At 37.8% G+C, this 20,769-nt stretch overlaps 1 protein-coding gene across 6 annotated transcripts in view; it reads right to left on the bottom strand.

The window, feature by feature from the left end:
* LOC131064983 (uncharacterized) overlaps nucleotides 1–20,769 on the bottom strand; it is a 109,120-nt gene that overhangs the window by 30,438 nt on the left and 57,913 nt on the right. For 2 of the 6 annotated variants that reach the window (XM_057999327.2, XM_057999328.2), the window contains exon 7: nucleotides 10,311–10,481. The exons of the other annotated variants lie outside the window; for them this stretch is intronic. In XM_057999327.2, coding sequence (XP_057855310.2) covers nucleotides 10,311–10,481 — 171 coding nt within the window. The remainder of the gene's footprint in view (nucleotides 1–10,310; nucleotides 10,482–20,769) is intronic. 6 annotated transcript variants of the gene reach the window in all.

The following is a 20,769-nucleotide window of genomic DNA, read 5'->3' as shown; positions in this document are numbered from 1 at the left end:
AGGAGAGGGGATGGGGACAAGACAACCCCTCAGAGGCCCCATCCATGGATGCAATGCAAACAAAGGAATGTCTAGTTGGAGAATCCAATAGACAAACAACTAGATCAAAAGCTTGATGGAATCACCAAACGGAGCCAAAGGAGGACTCTCTATAACCACACAACTCCTATAGCTATAAAAGCCACTTGAGAAACTCTCTGTACAGCCTAAGTTGGCATGTACAGCCTGAGTTGGCCTAGTGGTGGAGAATTTGTGCTCTTGAAAGAGAGGTCACAAGTTCAAATCCCACAGGGGGGTTAAGGTACGTACGCCTCATTTGTAATGCAGTTGGGTACCTCCCGCAAGGAGTACGAGGTAGTCCCATATTGCTCTAGCCTAAGTTACCGATTTGGGTATGGGTATGTGTGTGTGTGTGTGTATGTATGTATGTATGTATGTATGTGTTCAAACATCAAAATTATAAAATATAATTATATAAAGTATCACTACCATTATTGATTATTACAATGATACAATCCATACAAATACGAAATATACAATGTAACTTTGCATACATAAATGATAAATCATAAATCCATTATTGTCAATGCCTTTACTTCTCTCTCTAAAGCATTTTTAGATTTTGTTTGAAAGGTTTTTAATGCTTAGAGTATTAGACAACTGACAACCATGGTATTACTGTAATTAGGTAATGAAATATCATTTGCATTAAAATCCCTGCAGTTCTCCATCACTAATGATGCATATCACTGCAGCAGATGTTGCTCAGTATATGAATGAACTGAAATAAATCTGGTATACAATACAGAGGAAAACATTCTAAATTTATAACTAGGTTTATGGAACATTTTCTCCCACAGATGACCCAGCCGCCTGGGAGGAACCCAGGTGGAATCCACGGGGGACCAGGCTCAAACTAGGACCCGTAAGGAATCAGGACCCGATTCCAAGGCTGCCAGGGCGATTCCGGTAACTTAGGCTCTAACCCATTTGAAGACCCATATACAGATTGTTGGCATTGTGGACTATAAAACACCCTTTCCTTTCCTTTCCCTCAAGAACATGACATGCCACAAGGGAACTGGCAGAGCCAATCCAATATTTTGAGAAGACACATTCCTTAGAGTACCCATCAACCAGAGAATCAAAGGTGTTAATAGTCAAGTGATTGTTGTGAATGTTCTTCCACCACATAGCCATACCCTTGTGCCAAGAGAATGGCCAACCAGAAACCATGTGGCTGGTGGCAAAACATCATCGATGTCTAAAAGGGAGACCTGCACAGTCAATTTGTTGAGAAGATTTGTTGTTAACTTAGTGAAATAGCTTTAATCCCATGAATCTCAACATTAAATCTCAATCAATAAAATGATAGGAAATATCTAAGGATTACCAAGAAATCTCTATGAGACTATGAGTACATATTTAATGCTAAGATTTGGCCCATTTGACACAAAATTCATGACTTGAGCAGCTCAAACTAGATCTAAATCAGCAATAATCATTGCTTCATTTTCCCTCAGCAGAATCAATGATCTGAAACAAACTTGATAGATTAAGGTGTCACTAAATGTAGACATTTGTCTTAATATCATTGCATCTTGACCTAACAAAAAGTAGAGTTTAAAAACTCTTGATTGGTTTTTATTTGTTGTGTTACCAGTTTTGGTTCGGTTCCAATCCAACCTTGGAGCTATCCAAGGTCCCATCCTAGGCCGATGGGTCTATTTCAGACAAACCGAAGTGAACCCACAATGTACCTAGCATACTTTGATGCCCAAGATATGAATTTATTTGATTTTTTTTTAATAGATTGACTTCCAATTTTGACCAAAAACCCAAAAGTGTTCCCCCAAACACTAAAACATGGATTCAAATACATTTTAAGGACAAAACTAACTCATTTCTCTTAATGTAAATGCTTGTCATTTCATGAATAGAGTTGAAGATGGAATAGTGAACATTCCAAAGTGGTTGGTCTATTATTCCTATGTTGAACACACAACAGGACAGAGGGGTGGTGAATCAATCCGAACCTTCAAATACTTAAATACTGATCTTAAAACTTTGAATCACAAGCATATAATCTCAGTAATAACAAATTATGAAAGTATGAAGCACAACAAACACATGAACACTAGATTAAAGTGAAAAACCCAATCAAGGAAAAAACACGGTGAGAATCAAACTCACAATATAAATATAATTTGTTACAATGTTGCCTTCAGAACACCCTACTCCTGAGAGGACTTGCAGAACTGAGGCGCACAACCTTAGGGCAAGATACAAATGACTTGCAAGACTGAAAAACACTATTTCAAGGCAAGAAACCAAAAGTTGCCAAGAGACTCATTGTCTTACAACAGAGAAACAAATAGCTGAATTAGAAAGAACAAGATCTCTTGATCATGAAATTGATCTTGAACCATTGTGTCAAGCGATCAATATCATAGCAAACTCTTCTACTTCCAAAACACGATCTCTGAACTCTGTTACGCTGACAATATTATCATCAAAGTTCTTCACAACAATCTTTAGCACATATCCAATCTCAGATCTGCTTGTAGATCTTTCACACCTTTAGCATGTCACTTCACACCCATTCCACAAACTCACTAATAGATGTGCACTCCTTTATATCAGGGTTAATCATCAAAACCCTTAAATAGGTCAGCCAAAAATAGAATATATATTATTACAAAAGTTCGGCCAACAAACCCAAAATATTAAATGTGGTCCGCTCCAAGAGATGGTGAGGACCTAAAAACAATACAATACAACATTTCCAAATGATTCCTACGAACCACACACACTAGCACATCCTCCAAGGTCAACATTGTTAATGTGTTTATTATGCACAATCAAACACAAAATAAAATACCCAATAGTATCTTATCCTCTCTTGACCAAAGTCCTCCCAAATGCTAAGCTATGTGATCAAGTGGAAGACTCCAAGGTTCCTAATGTCGGATCATGACTTGTGGATAAGCACAGTTGGTTGTTTTGATTGCTGGTAATCCAAGGGAACTTACATTGAATATTTGAATGCTTGAATTGCTGGAACTTAGATTCCGACTACTTGTTTGGAAAATAAAAGAGCAAAAGAAATGGGTTTAGGAAGACCACACTACTAAGAATGCAAGAGACAACGAATAATCTTTGGTGAAACCCCACTAAGCCTTTCTTTGACATGCAAAGCAACAACTCCGCAAAGCTTAGTGCGATATTCTAGGGAAATTAGATGATTTTCAAATCATTATCAAGCATAGACACCATTAATTGAATGCATATCAATGATTAAATAATAATTGAACTTAAGCTCATTCAAGTATTCCAGTTGACCACACAAGGCGAATTTGCAATCAACAAATTGCTAGTAGTATGGATTAGGGGTTTCACCATGAATCATGCACAACACTCTATCATTCAACTAATCAAGATGAAAGCAAATGAGAAGTAGAAACCATGTAGCTTGTTGAAATAACACATTTCACCATATCTTCAATGAAAAGAGTATATCCATTTACAAACCTTGCAACAATTTCTTCTTCTCCTACTCTATTCTAACTGCTATCTGCTACTAAGCTATTAACTTGCTATTGATCTATTAACTGTTAGCTTGCTATTTGCTATTTGCTATTACAAATGAGAGAGAGAAGCCTTTTATAGTGCTCCCTTTACAAATGAATGGCCAGGATTGATTTCAGATCAATGGCCAAGATTACAAGGTGAAACCCTAATTAGGGTTTGTTGGAACAAACTCTTCTTAGCCAATGAAATGATTATAATATCTAGACATGTCTTCTCTGGAATATTTGACGAATAGATAGTGAGGGTAGGTACATTGCAGTTTGTGTCCCCATGGATGAGCTTGGTTGATTGAATCCAGATATACTAATGTAGAACCCTCTGATTGGTGGAATGATGACTAGGATAACACCTCAGTTTGCTTGTAGACTTAATATATTATCATGAAGGAATGTTGAGCAATATCTCTTGATGCTCAACATCTCAAGCTCACTCAATTTGGCGATGATGATGGGAAGCATCGTCATGGTTGAGTCAATCCTCCATCTTTCTTGCTTATCTTGCCTTGAGATAGTTGTATGACCCTTCCATTATACTTCAAGGTTTTGACCTCTTCATGTCATCATGATGTAGTGAGAGTTCTTGAATACCTCAAAATCCTTTTTGTGAAGTCACCTTCCTTGATACCCTTGTGCTTGCCGATGAAATCTTTCCTCTTGAAGACATCTATTTCCATGTTCCACTTTGAAGTTGTGAGGATTATTGATACACTTTATAGCATAGACTTTCATGTGGTAGAATTCTAATCTTCCTTGTGTCTTGGACCTTGACATTGATCTCCGCTTTGCATGACTCGAATTTAGCCTTGATGTTGCAATTTCCTCCTTCGAATACTGTTCTGATCATCCCACAACCTGGCCCCATTGATTTCTTCCTTTGTTACCTGCAAAACCAACAAGTAGGTGTTAGTTTTCATGATCAGATTATCCACAATAAACAGAAAACTAAAGTTGCACAGTAAAGCATACAAATAGAGGATCACACAACACAAGACTACCCTGGGAAAACCTCCCTCTTGGAGGAAAAACCCAGCAACAAATCAGATCTAGATCCTTTTATTAATTGTAGGATACAATGGCAATAAAGATCAAATTACTTATCTGATATAACTGTCAACCTAGGGCAGAATTAGAGTTACAGTCGTAACCCAGCTAGGGCACAATGTAACAGCAGAAGATAGCAGACTTATCTCTTTCTTATATAAGAATATCATCAGCATACAGCTTCCAGCTCTTCGTAGTTCTTCACTGAAGATTGCAGACCTAATGATGTTTGTAGACCTTCAAGAGGAACTCGCTATCCTCTTCAATGTATTCACTGTCCAAGATCGCATGTATGGCAAATGCTGATGGCAGAAGTAATTCGCTGATTCCTTGATCAGAATTCGCATTGACCTTTTATTGCAGAGGTGAGCCCTATCTTGGGTCGGCCCAATCCATCTTTGGGGCCAACACTATATTATTAGTTCCACACGCCACCATAAGCATGGGACCTAAACAATATAGTTTCCATGTTACAAGAGCCCACGCTACATAGAGATGTGCTAAAATAAGATATAGGACCACACGTTTGGAGAAGGAATGCGTCCTTTTAATAATACAATCATTTGGGCCCAGCCCATCATAAATGATCAATACATAAGACTATATGCCACAAAATGTGTGTGCTGGAGATAGGTCCACACGTTGGACCTAGAGATGCGCCCCTTTACATGTTAGGTCCAGCCCTTAATGATTTTACACATTACATATAAATACAATAGATAGGGCCCTGCCCTATAAGGATTCGGATGATGCCTTAAGGCAATCCGAATCCTATTTATTTTCCTAACCTAGTTACAAAATCAACAGTAGGTATCAAACACACATAACATATACTTAATTTCATCCATCTTTTATTCCTTATAGCTCTGATTTTGTCTGATTTGTGTTTGCTACAGCTCTGATAACATATGGAAAGTTCACTTAGCTCTGCCCAGGCTGCCATGCTGAAGATGAATTCGCTGCCATTATGATTAAATTCGCTGCTCTTAGATTAAATTCGCTACTATTCTGCTCTTCAAATTCGCTGCTCTGCTATTTAGAAGAGGAATTCTCTTTTGTATTTGTGATTAAATGACTGATTTGACTTAGCATTTATATGCCCTTGGAGGAAAAGATGTGTCTTTTGGGTTATTGGCCAACTTCTAAAGGCTTATAAAAAATTAATATCATCCCTAAAGTGGCCCACTTGATTGGCAATTAAACATTTTCCTTTTAAATTTAAACTTTGGCGCCAAAATTGTTATTTATTAGCTGCTTAGCGTGGTCATTTGGGCATTGATAGGGAGTTCGCTTCTTTCCATTGGCAAAGGAAGGGAATTCGCTCCTATGAAGGAGCAAAGGAAGTGCATTCACTCCAATTGGGAAGCAAAGGAAATGGCATCGCTTCTCTTAAGAAGCAAACGAAATGTCATCGCTCCTCTCAAGGAGCAAAGGAAGTGATATCGCTCCTCTTGAGGGGCAATGGAAATGCATTAAACTAGCCATCTTCAGCTTCTTCTTAGCAACTTCTTCATCAATTTGTCCCTTTTCACTAACTCATGCCTTGTCGATGAGCAAAGGTAAGGTTGTGTACAAGGCGAAGCACAAAAAATGCTTGAGGTTTTATGTTCTCCATGTGTCTAGGTCAGTTAATTCGTCCTCAAAGAACACCTTGCATCTCTTAGAAGGCAAAAGAAAAGATGCCACTCTCATGAGGGAGCAATGGAAGTCACATCGCCCCATTGAGGGAGCAATGGAAGTGACTTCGCTCCAATGAAAGAGCAATGGAAATAACTTCAAATCACCATCTCCAGCAGTTTTTATCAAGTTCTCGCTCAATTTGATCCTTTCTATGAGCAAAGGTGAGGTTGCATTCAAGGTGAAGCATGAGAAATGCTTAATATTTGTTCCTTCATTAGCTCAAATTCACCAAATCACCTTCAAGCATGTAATGGAAGTCATGTCGCTCCTCTTAAGTAGCAAAGGAAGGGAAGTCACTCCTTCAAGGGAGCAAAGGAAATTTGCACATACTTAGTCAAATTGTCTATTAAGCCAGGTTGCTGTTTGAAAAACCAAATTCGTTGCTTGACCAAGGCTCCATATTGCAATTCATGATTATCAAAGGTATCTTGGACCTCCTAGATGGCAAGGGAAGGAAGTTCGTTCCTTTGAAGGAGCAATGGAAGTCATTTCGCCCCTATGAAGTAGCAATGGGAGTGGGTTCGCTCCAACAAGATAGCAAAGGAATTTTTCATACACAACCAAAGTTTGTCCTATGCGACCTACCTTTCAACAAAGTGCAATCAGACCTCTGGGATGGCAAGGAAATCTTGTATAATTGGTGAAATTTTATCCAAGGGATTCCCCTATCAAACCTCCTCGCTTGTCATGCTCAAATTGACCTTACTTGACACCTCATCTCACATCACCTCATTTCACATCTCACAAGAAGGGCAAAGGAAGGCAGTCAATGCCAAGGAAGTGCAAAAGAAGTGACTATCGGTGCCTTATCCAAGCATTTCATTCCTAGCCTTGCAAGCAAAAGATGAGTCATCCGTTCCAAAAGCCTTGATAACTTACTAACTTCACTCCATCCTAAAGAGACAATCCTGACTTGATTAACTTTTGACTCACTGGCTTCTTCAACACAAAGGTTAATAGCAAAAGACTCTACCACTATCCTAGAAAGCAAAAAAAAAATGTGGGAGTCCCCATTTGCAATGGGGCGATGTGTGAAAACGTCACAACAGGCATCAAATAAAACGTGTAGATGAACAATGATGCACACCAACCAGTCGGCCTAAAAACATTTTCCAATGCATGAAACTCAATGCAAATCAACACACACCACGTTGAGACCCAAAACATCAGCTACACACATCCTCTGAAGAAAACCTGGACCAAAAGAATATGAACCAAGTAGAATACAACATCACAGTCAACCGAAGACCAAAATAGCTGACACCTAGAACTCAAAACATCATAGCTTCACTTGCCAATCAAGTTGCCACCAGACAACTGAACTGGAACACTGCATAGATCACATGAACAAATCCTCCAAACTGCAGCACTTGAATCCACATGTTTGCAAGCCACTAGCTATTTCTGAACCTATTCTAACAGACAAGTTTACTATCAGAAACATTAGTAATTAGCTAAGCCAATTGAGCTATATAGGACCTAAAAAAAGATGGTACAATGTACACAGAGCATAGACCTCATATGTAGAACCATTGCATATAATCTTCACAAACCACATGTACACAAGGCATTTTTCCTAAGATTAAATATCGTTTCCTGCATATAGAAACTTCCACTATACGAATCTTCCAAAAACACCACAACATATAATCTTCACAAACTAGAGGAATGCAAGGCATTCCTCCACTTAGATATTAAATATTGTTTCTTGCATATAGAAACTTCCACCACACCAATCTTCCAAAAACACCACAACATCTTCACTAGATTACATACCAATACCAGAACACTCAACACAGTATATTATTACTCTTTCCTGCATATAGAAACATATACTATTAAATATTGTTTCTTACATATAGAAACTTCCACTATACCAATCTTCCGAAAACACCACAACATCACTAGATTACATATCATTACCAGAACACTAAACACAAAATATAATTACTCTTTCTTGCATATAGAAGCATCCACTATATATAAATACTCTTTCCTACATATAGAAACATCTACTATACTATTCTTACTTCAATATCAATACAAGACAGGTTGACATCAATGACAACACAAAATGGGTTGACATCAATGACAACAAGGCACAACAACTCAAGTTTCCAACATCATACATATTCGCAAGAGCCCATTTATTGCCAAGGAGGTTGTAAAGGAACATTTACACAAAATACGCAGGTTTTTACAAGTTTTTAATTTTTTTACAAATGAACTATCTTGTTTTGTTTTGAATCTTTTGGTTTGTTTTCATTCTTTTATGAATCTATAACACATTCTTAGTTTTTTTAAATGTGTATGTGTATTTGTTAATTGGATTTGTTGTCATAAATGTTACAATGGCAACTGGTTCTATCTCCATGAGACAACACCAATTCAAAACAAACCCAAACTCTCCCCTTTAGAAATATGTTGATACAGTACAATAGCTTCCAAGTCATGCAAGCTATGTTTCGATTTGTATTGGGTGTGATGTTAGGTATTCAAGCTCGTATAGTCAAGTGAAAGGCCATTTGTGCCGCATCCCTACATTAAGCAGCAAAGCTTGCTCAAGAAAAAAGGTGTACCCATTCAAAAAGCACAGGTCATGGCATACATTAATGAGCAATAAAAAGAAGATTAAGCAATAGAGTGCAAATCATATCATCCTTGACTAAAGAAAGAATCTTGAGGAATGAAAACCCCTCCACCGTGCTAATGTGTATTTTGTACACAACCAAACACAGAATAAAATATCTAAAGGGTACCTTATCCTCTCTTGAATAAAGTCTCCGAATGTTGAAGATGTCGCGAAAAGGATCAATCGGGATGACTTCAAGGTTCTTTGTATGTAGGATCTCTACGTGTGGATAAGCTCTATGTGGTATGATGTGATTTTGCTGGAATCACAAGGGCACTTACACTTGACGACCTAAACGTCTGATTTGCTGGAATCACGAGTCCTATTTACTAACTGGAAGACAAACAAATGGCAAAAGATGCAAGTTTCAGGAAGTCTACTCTACTACCTAGAATGCGAGAAGATGGATGAATGACTAGGTGGAGTCCTACTGGGCTGGGTCTCACCATCAGGCTTGAACAATTCGACACCAGCTCAATGCGATCTTCTAAGGGGTGCTTCCAATATGTTCAAATCGTACACCATCAGACACTGATCACCATTCAAGATAATGCATGAAACAATAGATGTGTAACAACTTAAGATTAAGCTCATTTTATTCCAGTTGACCACGCAAGGCGCACTTACCATCAGCAAGAGGCTAGTGGTTTGGATTAGACGGATCCTACACAGGTGCATTCAACGATTTTCTTCATTCAATCTAATCATCTACCATCTAGAATTGAAGATTCAACAAGAAACCATGCATATTGCAAGAAACGACACACTTCACCATTACTTCAATGAAAATGGAGTTTATTTACAATCAATGGCAACAATTTCTTGCCTTGTCCTCCTATTCTACTCTAATTGCTATTCTATCAACTGACTATTCACCTTCTAACTATTAATGACTAACTATTCCTTAACTACCTTCTATTAGCCTTTACAAATGAAGAGTCGGGGCTTATATAGTGTCCTTAATACTATTCAATGGCTAAGATCAATTTGAGATCAATGGCCAAGATTCTACAATGAAAACCCTAATTAGGGTTTGTTACAACAAACTCAATTCTGACCAATGAAATAATTGTATTAATTGGACACATGTCTTCTCTGGAAAATTCGACCAATGGATAGCTGGGGTAGGTACATCAAAGTTTGTGCCATCTCCCATGAGTTAGGTACATTGAATCTGGACACGCTGAGGTGGACCAAACCGACTGGAGAAGTGATGACTCACCTCATCTGACACTTGCAACTTGGTAGATATTCAACTTGATGTTGCTCAGAAGCTAGCTTTAATTAACTCTTCTGAAACTATCTGCTTCCCCAACGAACCCTCGCTCTGACTTCTTTTGTCTTTGATGTGCAGGATGATGATGTACCTCGCCTTGGAATGCTGGATTGGAAGAGGTTATTCCTGATGACGCTTGACCGAAGAAGGCCATCCTTGTCGATGCTAGACTGGAGAAGGTCGTCCTTGTCCTGACTTGATCTTCTTTGATGAGGGTCCGCCAAGTAGTTGATCTTCCGACTCCGGGGTCGCCATTTGATGCCTACACAAAAGATTAAAGTTAGTCTTTGAGCATCATACCTTAAAGCATGAAATTTAAGACCTTTCAAGGGTATAACTTAAGATATTAATTTGAAAAAAAAACATGATAAATCAAGAATTATACATTTTCAAATTAATTATGAATGGAAATTGGATTTTCAAGACTTAGATTTTACAAAATTGCTATGAAATCACAATAAGTCTTGAATAAGAAAAAAAAAATGATTCTTCATACCTCCTCCTTGAATGCTTAACTATAAAACCTTGGAAAATGATGAAAGAAGACCGGATTTTGCTGGACAAGGGTTGAATTGTGGTCTTCCTTTGGATGAATTACACCTCCATTAGCCTTCAAAAGAGCTTCACTTTCCACTAGCCTCCAAACACTTAGCAAATTCTGGAAATTATCCTCCAACTTATCAAGAAATTCGCCTCCAACTCAGCTAGGATTCGCTCTTCAAATTGCTCCTCAATTTCGCATAAGGAGTGAAAGAATGATTTGCATTTGCTACAACACCCCTCTCTTATATAGGGCGCTCACCCTAATTAACCATGAGGCCGACCTAGGTTTTTAGTAATAAAATAAGATAAAATCTCACCTAAAAGGAGGCCGACTTGCTTGTAAAAGCAAATAAATGCTCTTGAGCGCTCACCTTTTATTTTTTTAATTTTAAAAATTAATTTTAGTGCCTCCAAGGTAAAAATTTGTATTATTTCAAGGCCTAAAAATTAATTTATTAAATTGCCAATGCCTCAATTAATGCGCATTTAATTCAACCTCCCAAATGTCTTGAATTTGGCAAATTTGGCGAAATTTGGGAATATCAAGGTTTGTTTGAGGCTTAGTGAAGTTTCTTCAAGATTTCGCCCTGGACCCTCTGGAAGGGTCAGGAGCGATTTTCAATTTTAGGCCAAAATTTCACCTTAGTTTGATCATTAAACTCCTTCAAGGCGATCTCCAGGGTTCATTCACCTCCATCACTGGGCTAGCTCATCAAAAATTTGAAGGAAACATTGCATTTTTGGGAATTTTGCTCTGGACCCTCTGGAAGCGTCAGGAGCGAAATTTATAATTGGGCTCAAAATTTTCATTTTCTAAAGTTCACAACCCCTTCAAGGCATCCCAAATAGGCTTTTTCATTGCGTTCCAGACTTAGCTTCATTCAACCTAGGAGGAAAAAGGTGGACTTAGGTTTTTTCGCCCTAGACCCTCTGGAAGGGTCAGGAGCGACTTTTCCTCCTTAGGCTTAATCTTTCATCATCTCAACTTCAATCCACCTTCAAGGCTAAAAAACACTTCTCTTTTCACGTTCAACCCAAGATTCACTTGATTTCGCAAGAGCAAATATGTGTTTGAAGAATTTTCGCCCTGGACCCTCTGGAAGGGTCAGGAGTGATTTTTCTCATTTGGGCTCAATTCCTTCTATTTTCACCTTATCCCATACTTGCCTTAGCAAAACTTGATAGCAAAGAGTGATTTTGAGAAAATTCACTCTGGACCCTTTGGAAGGGTCAGGAGCGAAATTTTCATTCTTGACCAAAAATCATCATTTTTCCAACTTGAAACTTCTTTGCAAGGTAGGTTTCATCTTGCATTGTGCTAAGAATAGGATTTCATGTCCAAGAAAGGCCAAAAAAATGTGTTTAAAAGGAATTTCGCTCTGGACCCTCTGGAAGGGTCAAGAGCGAAATTGCCTTTCCTTGACAAAACTCCTTCATTCTTTCATCTCCAAATGTGCCTAGGCTTTCATCATGCTCTCTCCACCTTTCATCATGCCTTTGATACTCCAATTCGCCCAAACTAAGCAAGAAATGTCCTCTACTAAGATTTTCGCCCTAGACCCTCTGGAAGGGTCAGGAGCGAATTTGCCTTCTTTGTCCAAAATTCATCATTCTGCATCCTTCCAAATCTTCAAATGTATCAAGTGACGTCCAATCTTCATTCCAAGAGACCCTGCACATAAAAATTTAGCCAAAATTAGTGACAAATAAGCTCAAATAAGATTTTCGCTCTGGACCTTCTGGAAGGGTCAGGAGCGAAATCTTCATCCCAGGCTAAACTGCTCAATGTTCAAGTTTCAAACCACTTCACAAGGCAAAATTTGGTCAAATAAGGCAAGAAATGAGTCCTAGGTTGATTTTCGCCCTGGACCCTCTGGAAGGGTCAGGGGCTAGATTTGCTTTGGACCCTCTGGAAGGGTCAGGAGCGAAATTTGACTTTTTGAACTCTCCGTCAGGATCATTTTATGGAATATAACATTTAAGTATAATTATACTTTAAGTTATATTCCATATATACTTTCAGGATGTTTGAGAGTGGTTTCAAACCTCCAAGAGTTATATTGCAAAATCTAGTTTTCGGAGGATTCTTCAGTTTTCCAAACTTAGTCAAATTTCAGGATCAGGACATTCCAGACTTAGCCAAATTTCAGGATCGGGACTTTCCAGACTTAGCCAAATTTCAGGATCAGGACTTTCCAAACTTCATCACTCACCAACTTGACCTAACTCAAGCAGAACCTGCTATCCAGGTGATCCCCTTGGCGACACTCGAAAGTTAAAGGCTAACAAACAAAACCCTAAAAGACCCAGAAAACAGACCCTAAAAAGCAAAAAAGCAGGGGTCCCCATTTGCAATGGGGCAATGTGTGAAATGGTCACAACACACCGCCATCTAATCTACAACCTATAAAGAGCCACCCATTTTATGCTGCACTACGGCCTTTATACATAAGAGATCAAAGGGATCATTGGAAATGGCATTTCAAAAAATCTCTTGAGAGATTGTCAATCAACACATAACTATAAGTATCTATGATTGGCTTTCAATGTTGTTTGCTCACCATAACAAACAGTGAAGTAAATTAATGAGGTTCCAAAAGGATACAAGGGCCTATGTTTAGAGAAGGTGTAGCAACTTATGGGAAAAAGAGGTAAAAGTTTGTAAAAGATTCATTGAAACCCATAAGGGATTCATGGGCCAAAACAAAGGTGTCCATCATTTTCAATAGATGGAAAGATGCAAAAATTGGTCAATGTCATTGCAACGTTCCCTCAAGGCACAATGTTTTTAAGAGAAGTGGATTGTGAAGGGGAGATGAAGGATGGTGCATTTATTGCTAACTTTCTCATGATAGCCATTAAGGAAGTTGTTGAACATTGTGTTGTCACTAATGTCAAAGGTATGTCAAAGGTGTGATGTCAAAGGACTCAGCAAATTAGTGAGATTGCTTCTAACATGACATGACTGAGCATTTGAGTTCCAAATTGGCAAGCTATACTAGATAGCTCTCTTAATGTATCATTACACTCTAATTTATGTTGTCCCTGATTGTATATATTATGTACTGTTGTCTAGAAGCATCTACGGTATGTTTCTATTGTCTGTTGTGTAGAAACAATATGTGCATTCAGTTGCACTGTCAAAGTGTTGGGTTCCGCATTCTGTCACAGTTGAGAGTTGTGGCCTACAGTTTGGATAGGCAAGTAAACATACGACACATCATATTCCAAGGTTTCAGTGGCTAAGCTTCAGTGCACGGAAGCTTAGTAGCAGAGTGTTCACTGTACTTGATTGGTCAACTGTGTTGATGTTCTAGATTATGTGCCACAGGGTTGTAATGTGCGACAGCCGGAGATAGCATTTAGATGTACATTGGGGCCAATGGAACATGTATTGCGTAACGAGTTTCCCTTCTTCTGGAGTAACGTGTGAGCTTTTGGACCGAGCCTATTACATGTTTGGTGTAAGGTTTATTCTTGTGGCCAACTTGTAGATGGAGTAATCTTATTCTAGGCCAACATGTGAATGACTATCATTGTAATTCATATATATAGTTGATCTAAGCTCATTCCTAGAATGTACTTAATGATTATATTTCGGAAGGTGTGATAGATGTGCAAGCATTCAATATCATATGAATTGTATTTAGATGTTTTGAAGCTGCTCAGATCAAAAAGAAGTTGAGTATTCAATATTGAAGGTCCACAAAACACGTTTCATATCTCTTGTATTTTGTTGAAATTGGTGTCTCACATGTTGATGGGTGCTTAGATCTTGATTAGGGGATCGGTGTCTATTGTAGGTTGGTGCTTGCTAATGTAATTGGAGATAAGTGCCTCTGGTAGGTTGGTGCCTACTTCATATTGTAAATTCCTTATTATATTCTTGTTTTCTTGTGAGGCTAAATTTGGGCAATGGATCTGTTGTGAGGTATTCACACATCGCCCCATCGCAAATGGGGACCCCCCACTTTTTTTCCTACTTTCTAGGTTGTGTTTAGCTATTAGCCTTTGCATTAGAGAGGTATAGGCGCTCAAATGGCTAGGAGTCAGGTGGATAGTCTTGCATGAGTGTGAAGTAAGTAAGTTTGCAAAGTCTAGATGTCATGAGAATTGCTAATTAGAGGGTCCCTTCAAGTGCTCCTCTTGAGAAGTGAACTTCACTTCATGTGCACCCCTTATGTAGCAAACTTCTTGCACTTCTCCCACAGAGCGAAAAATCATCTTAAGATCTCATGTTGAGCATGTTATCATTGAAGTTGAGAGAGTAAGTGAAAGTGAGCAAAGGAGAGTTTAGTCTTGATTTGAAATCCACTTCATAAACTCACCTACATGAGCAAACTTCGGGAGTTGAGTTAAATGAGCAAACTTCATGTTGAGAGGTAGATGAGCAAATTTCCCTTGAGTGCCTTGTTTGAGAATATGTGTAAGTATGAGTTTGAGCGTTTGAATGAGATATTCCAGGGATTAAATTCATGCGCAACAAAAATATTGACAAGCTCATTCGTAATCTACTTCATCTCCAAGTCTTCAATAGGTTTTACTTCATGAGTTGGAGATTTGGAGTGAACTTCACCTTCAAGCCTTCATGAGTGAAATTGGAAGTAGAGGAATGAAGGAAATTTGAGAGCACTTACTTCATGTTCAAACACTCAAGAGTGAACTTCATGAGTTGAGCATTTGGAGCGAACTTCATGAGTTGAGAATTTGGAGCGAACTTCATGACTTGAGAATTTGGAGCGAACTTCATGACTTGATGATTTGAAGCGAACTTCAGACTTGATGATTTGGAGCGAACTTCATGAATTGGAGGACACGAGCAGACTTCTTCATGTTGAAAGTGAAGGAATGAAGGAAATTTGAGAGCACCAACTTCATGTTCAAACACTCAAGAGCGAACTTCATGACTTGAGGATTTGGAGCGAACTTCATGACTTGAGGATTTGGAGTGAACTTCATGAGTTGATGATTTGGAACGAACTTCATGACTTGATGATTTGGAGTGAACTTCATGACTTGGGATGTGGAGCGAACTTCATCAATAAGCATACATGAGCGAACTTCACCTTCAAGCCTACATGAGCGAAATTGAAAGTAGAGGAGCGAAGGATGTTTGATAGCACTTACCTTGAATGGATTCAATTTGAAATGAACTTCACGAACTCAACAACACAAGCAAACTTCATGAGTTGAGAATTTGGAGCAAACTTCATGAGTTGAGAATTTGGAGCAAACTTCATGACCTGGAGATTTGGAGTGAACTTCGTGAGTTGAGAATTTGGAGCGAACTTCATGACCTGGAGATTTGGAGCGAACTTCATGAGTTGAGAATTTGGAGCGAACTTCATGAGTTGGAGAAATGGAGCGAACTTCATGAGTTGAGAGAGACAAGCGAACTTAACAAGCAAGGTGATTGAAACAAACTTCATGTGCACACCATTTAGAGCAATCTTCATCCTCAAACATACATGCGAGAATTTCAACTTCATGTTTGGAGGCACATGAGCAAACTTCATAAACTCAATGAGATGAGTGAACTTCATGTAGGAAGTATCAAGAGCGAATCTCAACTTCATGAATTGAGCTACATGAGCAAATCTCAACTTCATGTTCAAACCTACATGAGCAAATCTCAACTTCATGAATTAACATACATAAGCGAATTGGACTTCATAAACTCACCTACATGAGCGAACTTCATGATTGGAGGGAGATGAGCGAATTTTCCTTAAGAGCTTTGTTTGAGTGTATGTATAAGTGTAAGGATTAAATCAATGAAACAACAAAAAGATTGAAGGAAAGTTCATTTGAAATTCATTTCATCTCCAAGACCTCAAGAACTTCATGTCGAACTTCACAAAATGGAGGAGATGAGTGAGCTTCAGGAATTGAGCTACATCAGCGAACTTCAAAAATGAAGACACATGAGCGAATTTTACAAATCGAGCTTCAAGAGCAAGTTTCAAGTGAGTGAACTCTACTTCATGTGTTCCTAGTTGAAGGCGAAGGTGCAAGTTTGGAAAGAGTCATTTTGGGTTAAGCTCATATAATGAAGGAAAGTAAGTTCAAAGACAAGGACAACTTCATGAAAATCAAGAGTGGAGTAAACTTCAAGACACCCCTTTTTACGAGCAAAAAAAAAACTGCGAGTGTCCCTTCATGAGGGCGAATTCTCTTTATATGCTCTTATTAAACCTATACATCATGTGTATTTGATACTTGCTTGTTTCTTTTGTAGGAGATGAAGAAAGAAATAAGGAGATCACACAAGAAGCATTCACTTACACAAAGACATGATCTACAACATCAACACCATTTAGGGAGTCACAAGAGAAGGAATTCTGAAGGACAGAGACAACGGTGACATCAGAAGTTCATCAATACTTCAATACTAAGATTTATACCTTGCACTTCCATGATCAAGGCATTCGAGAAGACAGTTTTAAAAAAGTTAATCAAAGTTAGAAGATCACCGTCACCATCATAAAGCTGAATAATGTTGAGTATCAAGAAATATTCTTTCATGATGATCTATCAAACCTACAAAGTGCAAGTTAAAGGTAGTGTCATAGTCATCATCCTAGTCACCACTCCCCAATCAGAGGAATTCCACCTCAACATGTCTAGATTCAATGCACCAAGCTCATCCATGAGGTCACAAACTCTGAGGCACCTACCCTCATTATCTATTGGTCATGCCAAAGTGTTGTAATTATTTCATTGGCCAAAACTGAGTTTGTTGAACAAACCTTGATTAGGGTTTTCATTGTAAAATCTCAGCCATTGATCTTAAATTGATCTGAGTCATCAAATTGTATTGAAAGCATTATAAAAGGCTCAAGCTCTTCATTTGTAAAGGTTAATAGTTAGCAAATAGGGAATAGTTAGTAGCGGGAGAGGAATAGAATAGAAGTTAGAGTAGATTAGGAGAAGGAAGAATTGTTGTTATGACTCGTAAATGAGATACTCTTTTCATTGAAGTTATGGTGAAATTTGTTATTTCAACAAGCCTCATGGTTCTACTTCTCAATTTATTTTTATGTTAATTAGATTGAATGGAAGAATTTGTTGAATGCACTTATGTGGAATCCGTTTTGTCCATAACACTAGCCTCTTGCTGATTGTAAGTGTGCCTTGCACGATCAACTAGAGTGATATGAGCTTAAATTCAAATTGTTATGCGTCCATTGTTTATGTGTTAACTTGAATAGTGAGCAATGTTTGATGGTAATGATTTGAACGTCTTTGAAACGTCCTTAGAAGATTGCAGTGAGCTTGTGTCAAATTGTTCAGTTTGATGGTGAGACCTTGCCCAGTAGGATTCCATCAAATCATTCATCCATCTTCTTACATTCTAGGTCTTAGAATAGACTCTCTCAACCCTTTCCTTTTGCCCTTTTTTTTTAATTCAAGTTAGTTTAGGACAAAAAAGCATCACAAGATTGAAACATTGGATGATCAAGTTCCAGCAATTCAAGCGTTCGACAATTCAACACAAGTCCCTTTGTGATACCAGCAATCACATCAACCAACTGTGCTTATCCATACGTCGTGACCCAACATACCAGAACCTTGGAGTTGTCTCAAGTGATCCTTAAGCCAATCTTCAACATTTGAGAAGCTTTGTTCAAGAGAGGATAAGATACTTTTGGGTATTTTATTTTGTGTTCGTATGTGCATAAAAAACACATCAACAGGATCCAAGCAGTTGTTCTCACTGTGGTTTTTCCCAATCTAGGTTTACACATAAATTTGTTGATCTATTGTGTGGATGTGTGTTTATGATTTGATAAGTTGCTTTTACATCAAGGAAAGATTAGTGAATGTTGCTATGATGTTTTGGATTGATACTTGGGAAAATTATTAATGATAATTAATGTTCAATCAAGTTGAAATTTGCAAATACTGATTCACCCCCACTCCCCAACCCCCCCACCCTCTTTATATATTTGTGTGCTTAATAGTGACCCCTCAAAACGTTGTGCAAATCATAGTAGAGAATGTCAAAAATTGTAAACAATTGGGTTATTGGTTGAGGAGAGTTATTCAAACATTTCTTGGACACCTTGTGCTATCCACTCCTTCAATCTTAAGCTACAAAAAAATTGGCACCAAAATTGATCGGATCAAATAGGTGCATGTGGAGGGCAACGAGATCCAAATGTTCATCACCGACCACCATATGTCACAAGGCATTTCAAAACATCCTTGAAATTGGAGCTATTGTAGGTAAGAATAGCAATATAAGATTTATTTTAGTAAATATGTTTCACTTTAGTACACTTTTAAATTTTATTTTAATTTTGATTTTCAAATAGGTTGTTGAGACTTGTTTTGCCTCCAACATAATTATCTTGAGATAACTTGTAAAGGTTCAAAGGGCACTTTCTAAAATGGTCATTAACCCAAACTAGTTCATATGGAACCAATCTAGCACTACAATGGCAGCAAATATTAAGCAAATAATTTTATATGACATTTGGTGGGATCATGTTGAATATCCCTTTAGTATCACCGAGCCCACACTGGGTATGATCAGCTATAACGACATGGATAGGCCTTATTTCGGAGAGATATATGATGACATTTGCTCAATGATTTAAAAGATGGAAGCCATCATAATTGCAGAGCAAAATCCTGAAGAAACTTTCTTCAAAGAACTACACAAAAATTTTAAGGAGAAAGAACAAAATGACCACTCCCCTACATCTTCTTATCTTTTCATTGAGGCCCGAATGTTATAGTGTTGAGCTCCTTTCTGTGTAAACAAGAATTGCCCCATATAGAGATGCCAAAATCAATCAAGGATACAAAGAAACACTTTGTAGACTCTACGTTGTCCTGACATGCAAGATGCAATGAGAATTGAGTTCATGGATTTTGTACGCTACATTGGCTTTAGTATTGATGCTCTTCATGATAAGTGCAAGGTCAATGCTCATTATTGGTGATACTTCCATGACCCATCATTCACACATACAACCTCTTGTGATCAAAATTTTATCACAAGTTTTATAAAAAATCTTTTATCTTTAAAGTTTCATTTATATTTATAATTTAGATTTTATAACTACTCTCTAATTTTGTCCTAATAGGTTGCTAGTTCATCTGCATCTAAAAGGAATTAGAGCACATAGTCCTCCATCCACTCAATAAAATGCAATCGACTACACTTAAAAAGGTAGACGACTTAGTGTATGTGCATGAAAACTTACAGCTCCTTTCACACAAACAAAGTGGTTACAAGGAAGTGGGATATCAAACCAAAGCATATTGAATTGGATGCTTCCAATTCCCAATTTGTTGCACTTGATGTTGATAACGAGCCACTTAGTGCAAATGCCAATGCTAGTGCTAGTGGCACTATTAGAGCACATAGTCCTCCATCCACTCAATAAAATGCAATCAACTACACTTAAAAAAGGTAGACGACTTAGTGTATGTGCATGAAAACTTACAGCTCCTTTCACACAAACAAAGTGGTTACAAGGAAGTGGGATACCGAACCAAAGCATATTGAATTGGATGCTTCCAATTCCCACTTTGTTGCACTTGATGTTGATAACGAGCCAGCTAGTGCAAATGCCAATGCTAGTGCTAGTGGCACTATTGATGTTCTTCTAATTTACCAATACCTACATGATCTAATATGAATGGTGATGATAATATTTTTTAAGACCCATATGATGATACTTGATCAATGATGGCTAATTGTTGACACTTCACATTATTATTTTATAATTTTAATATATAACATATATCATGACATTCGAATTAGACTAATTGACATTGTAATACATTTTATGGTGGTTTTGTTTATTATGCAATATATGATGCTGTGTGGTATTTTGAACTTAATTAATACTGCAAATATCTATATGTTTCTGATTTTTATATGTCTTTATATGGGCAGACCCAAAACTCGACCCAAAAAAACGTCAAGACCAATAACTTAGTTTATTTGTGTTGTGTGTGTTTAGGATTGAGACATGTCACAATCCCAAGCT

This window comes from Cryptomeria japonica, chromosome 6 (genome assembly GCF_030272615.1).
Source record: "Cryptomeria japonica chromosome 6, Sugi_1.0, whole genome shotgun sequence".
Classification (NCBI taxonomy): Eukaryota; Viridiplantae; Streptophyta; class Pinopsida; order Cupressales; family Cupressaceae; genus Cryptomeria; species Cryptomeria japonica.
Note: the sequence above shows the minus strand (reverse complement) of the source record. Positions and strands in the feature narration are given on the sequence as shown.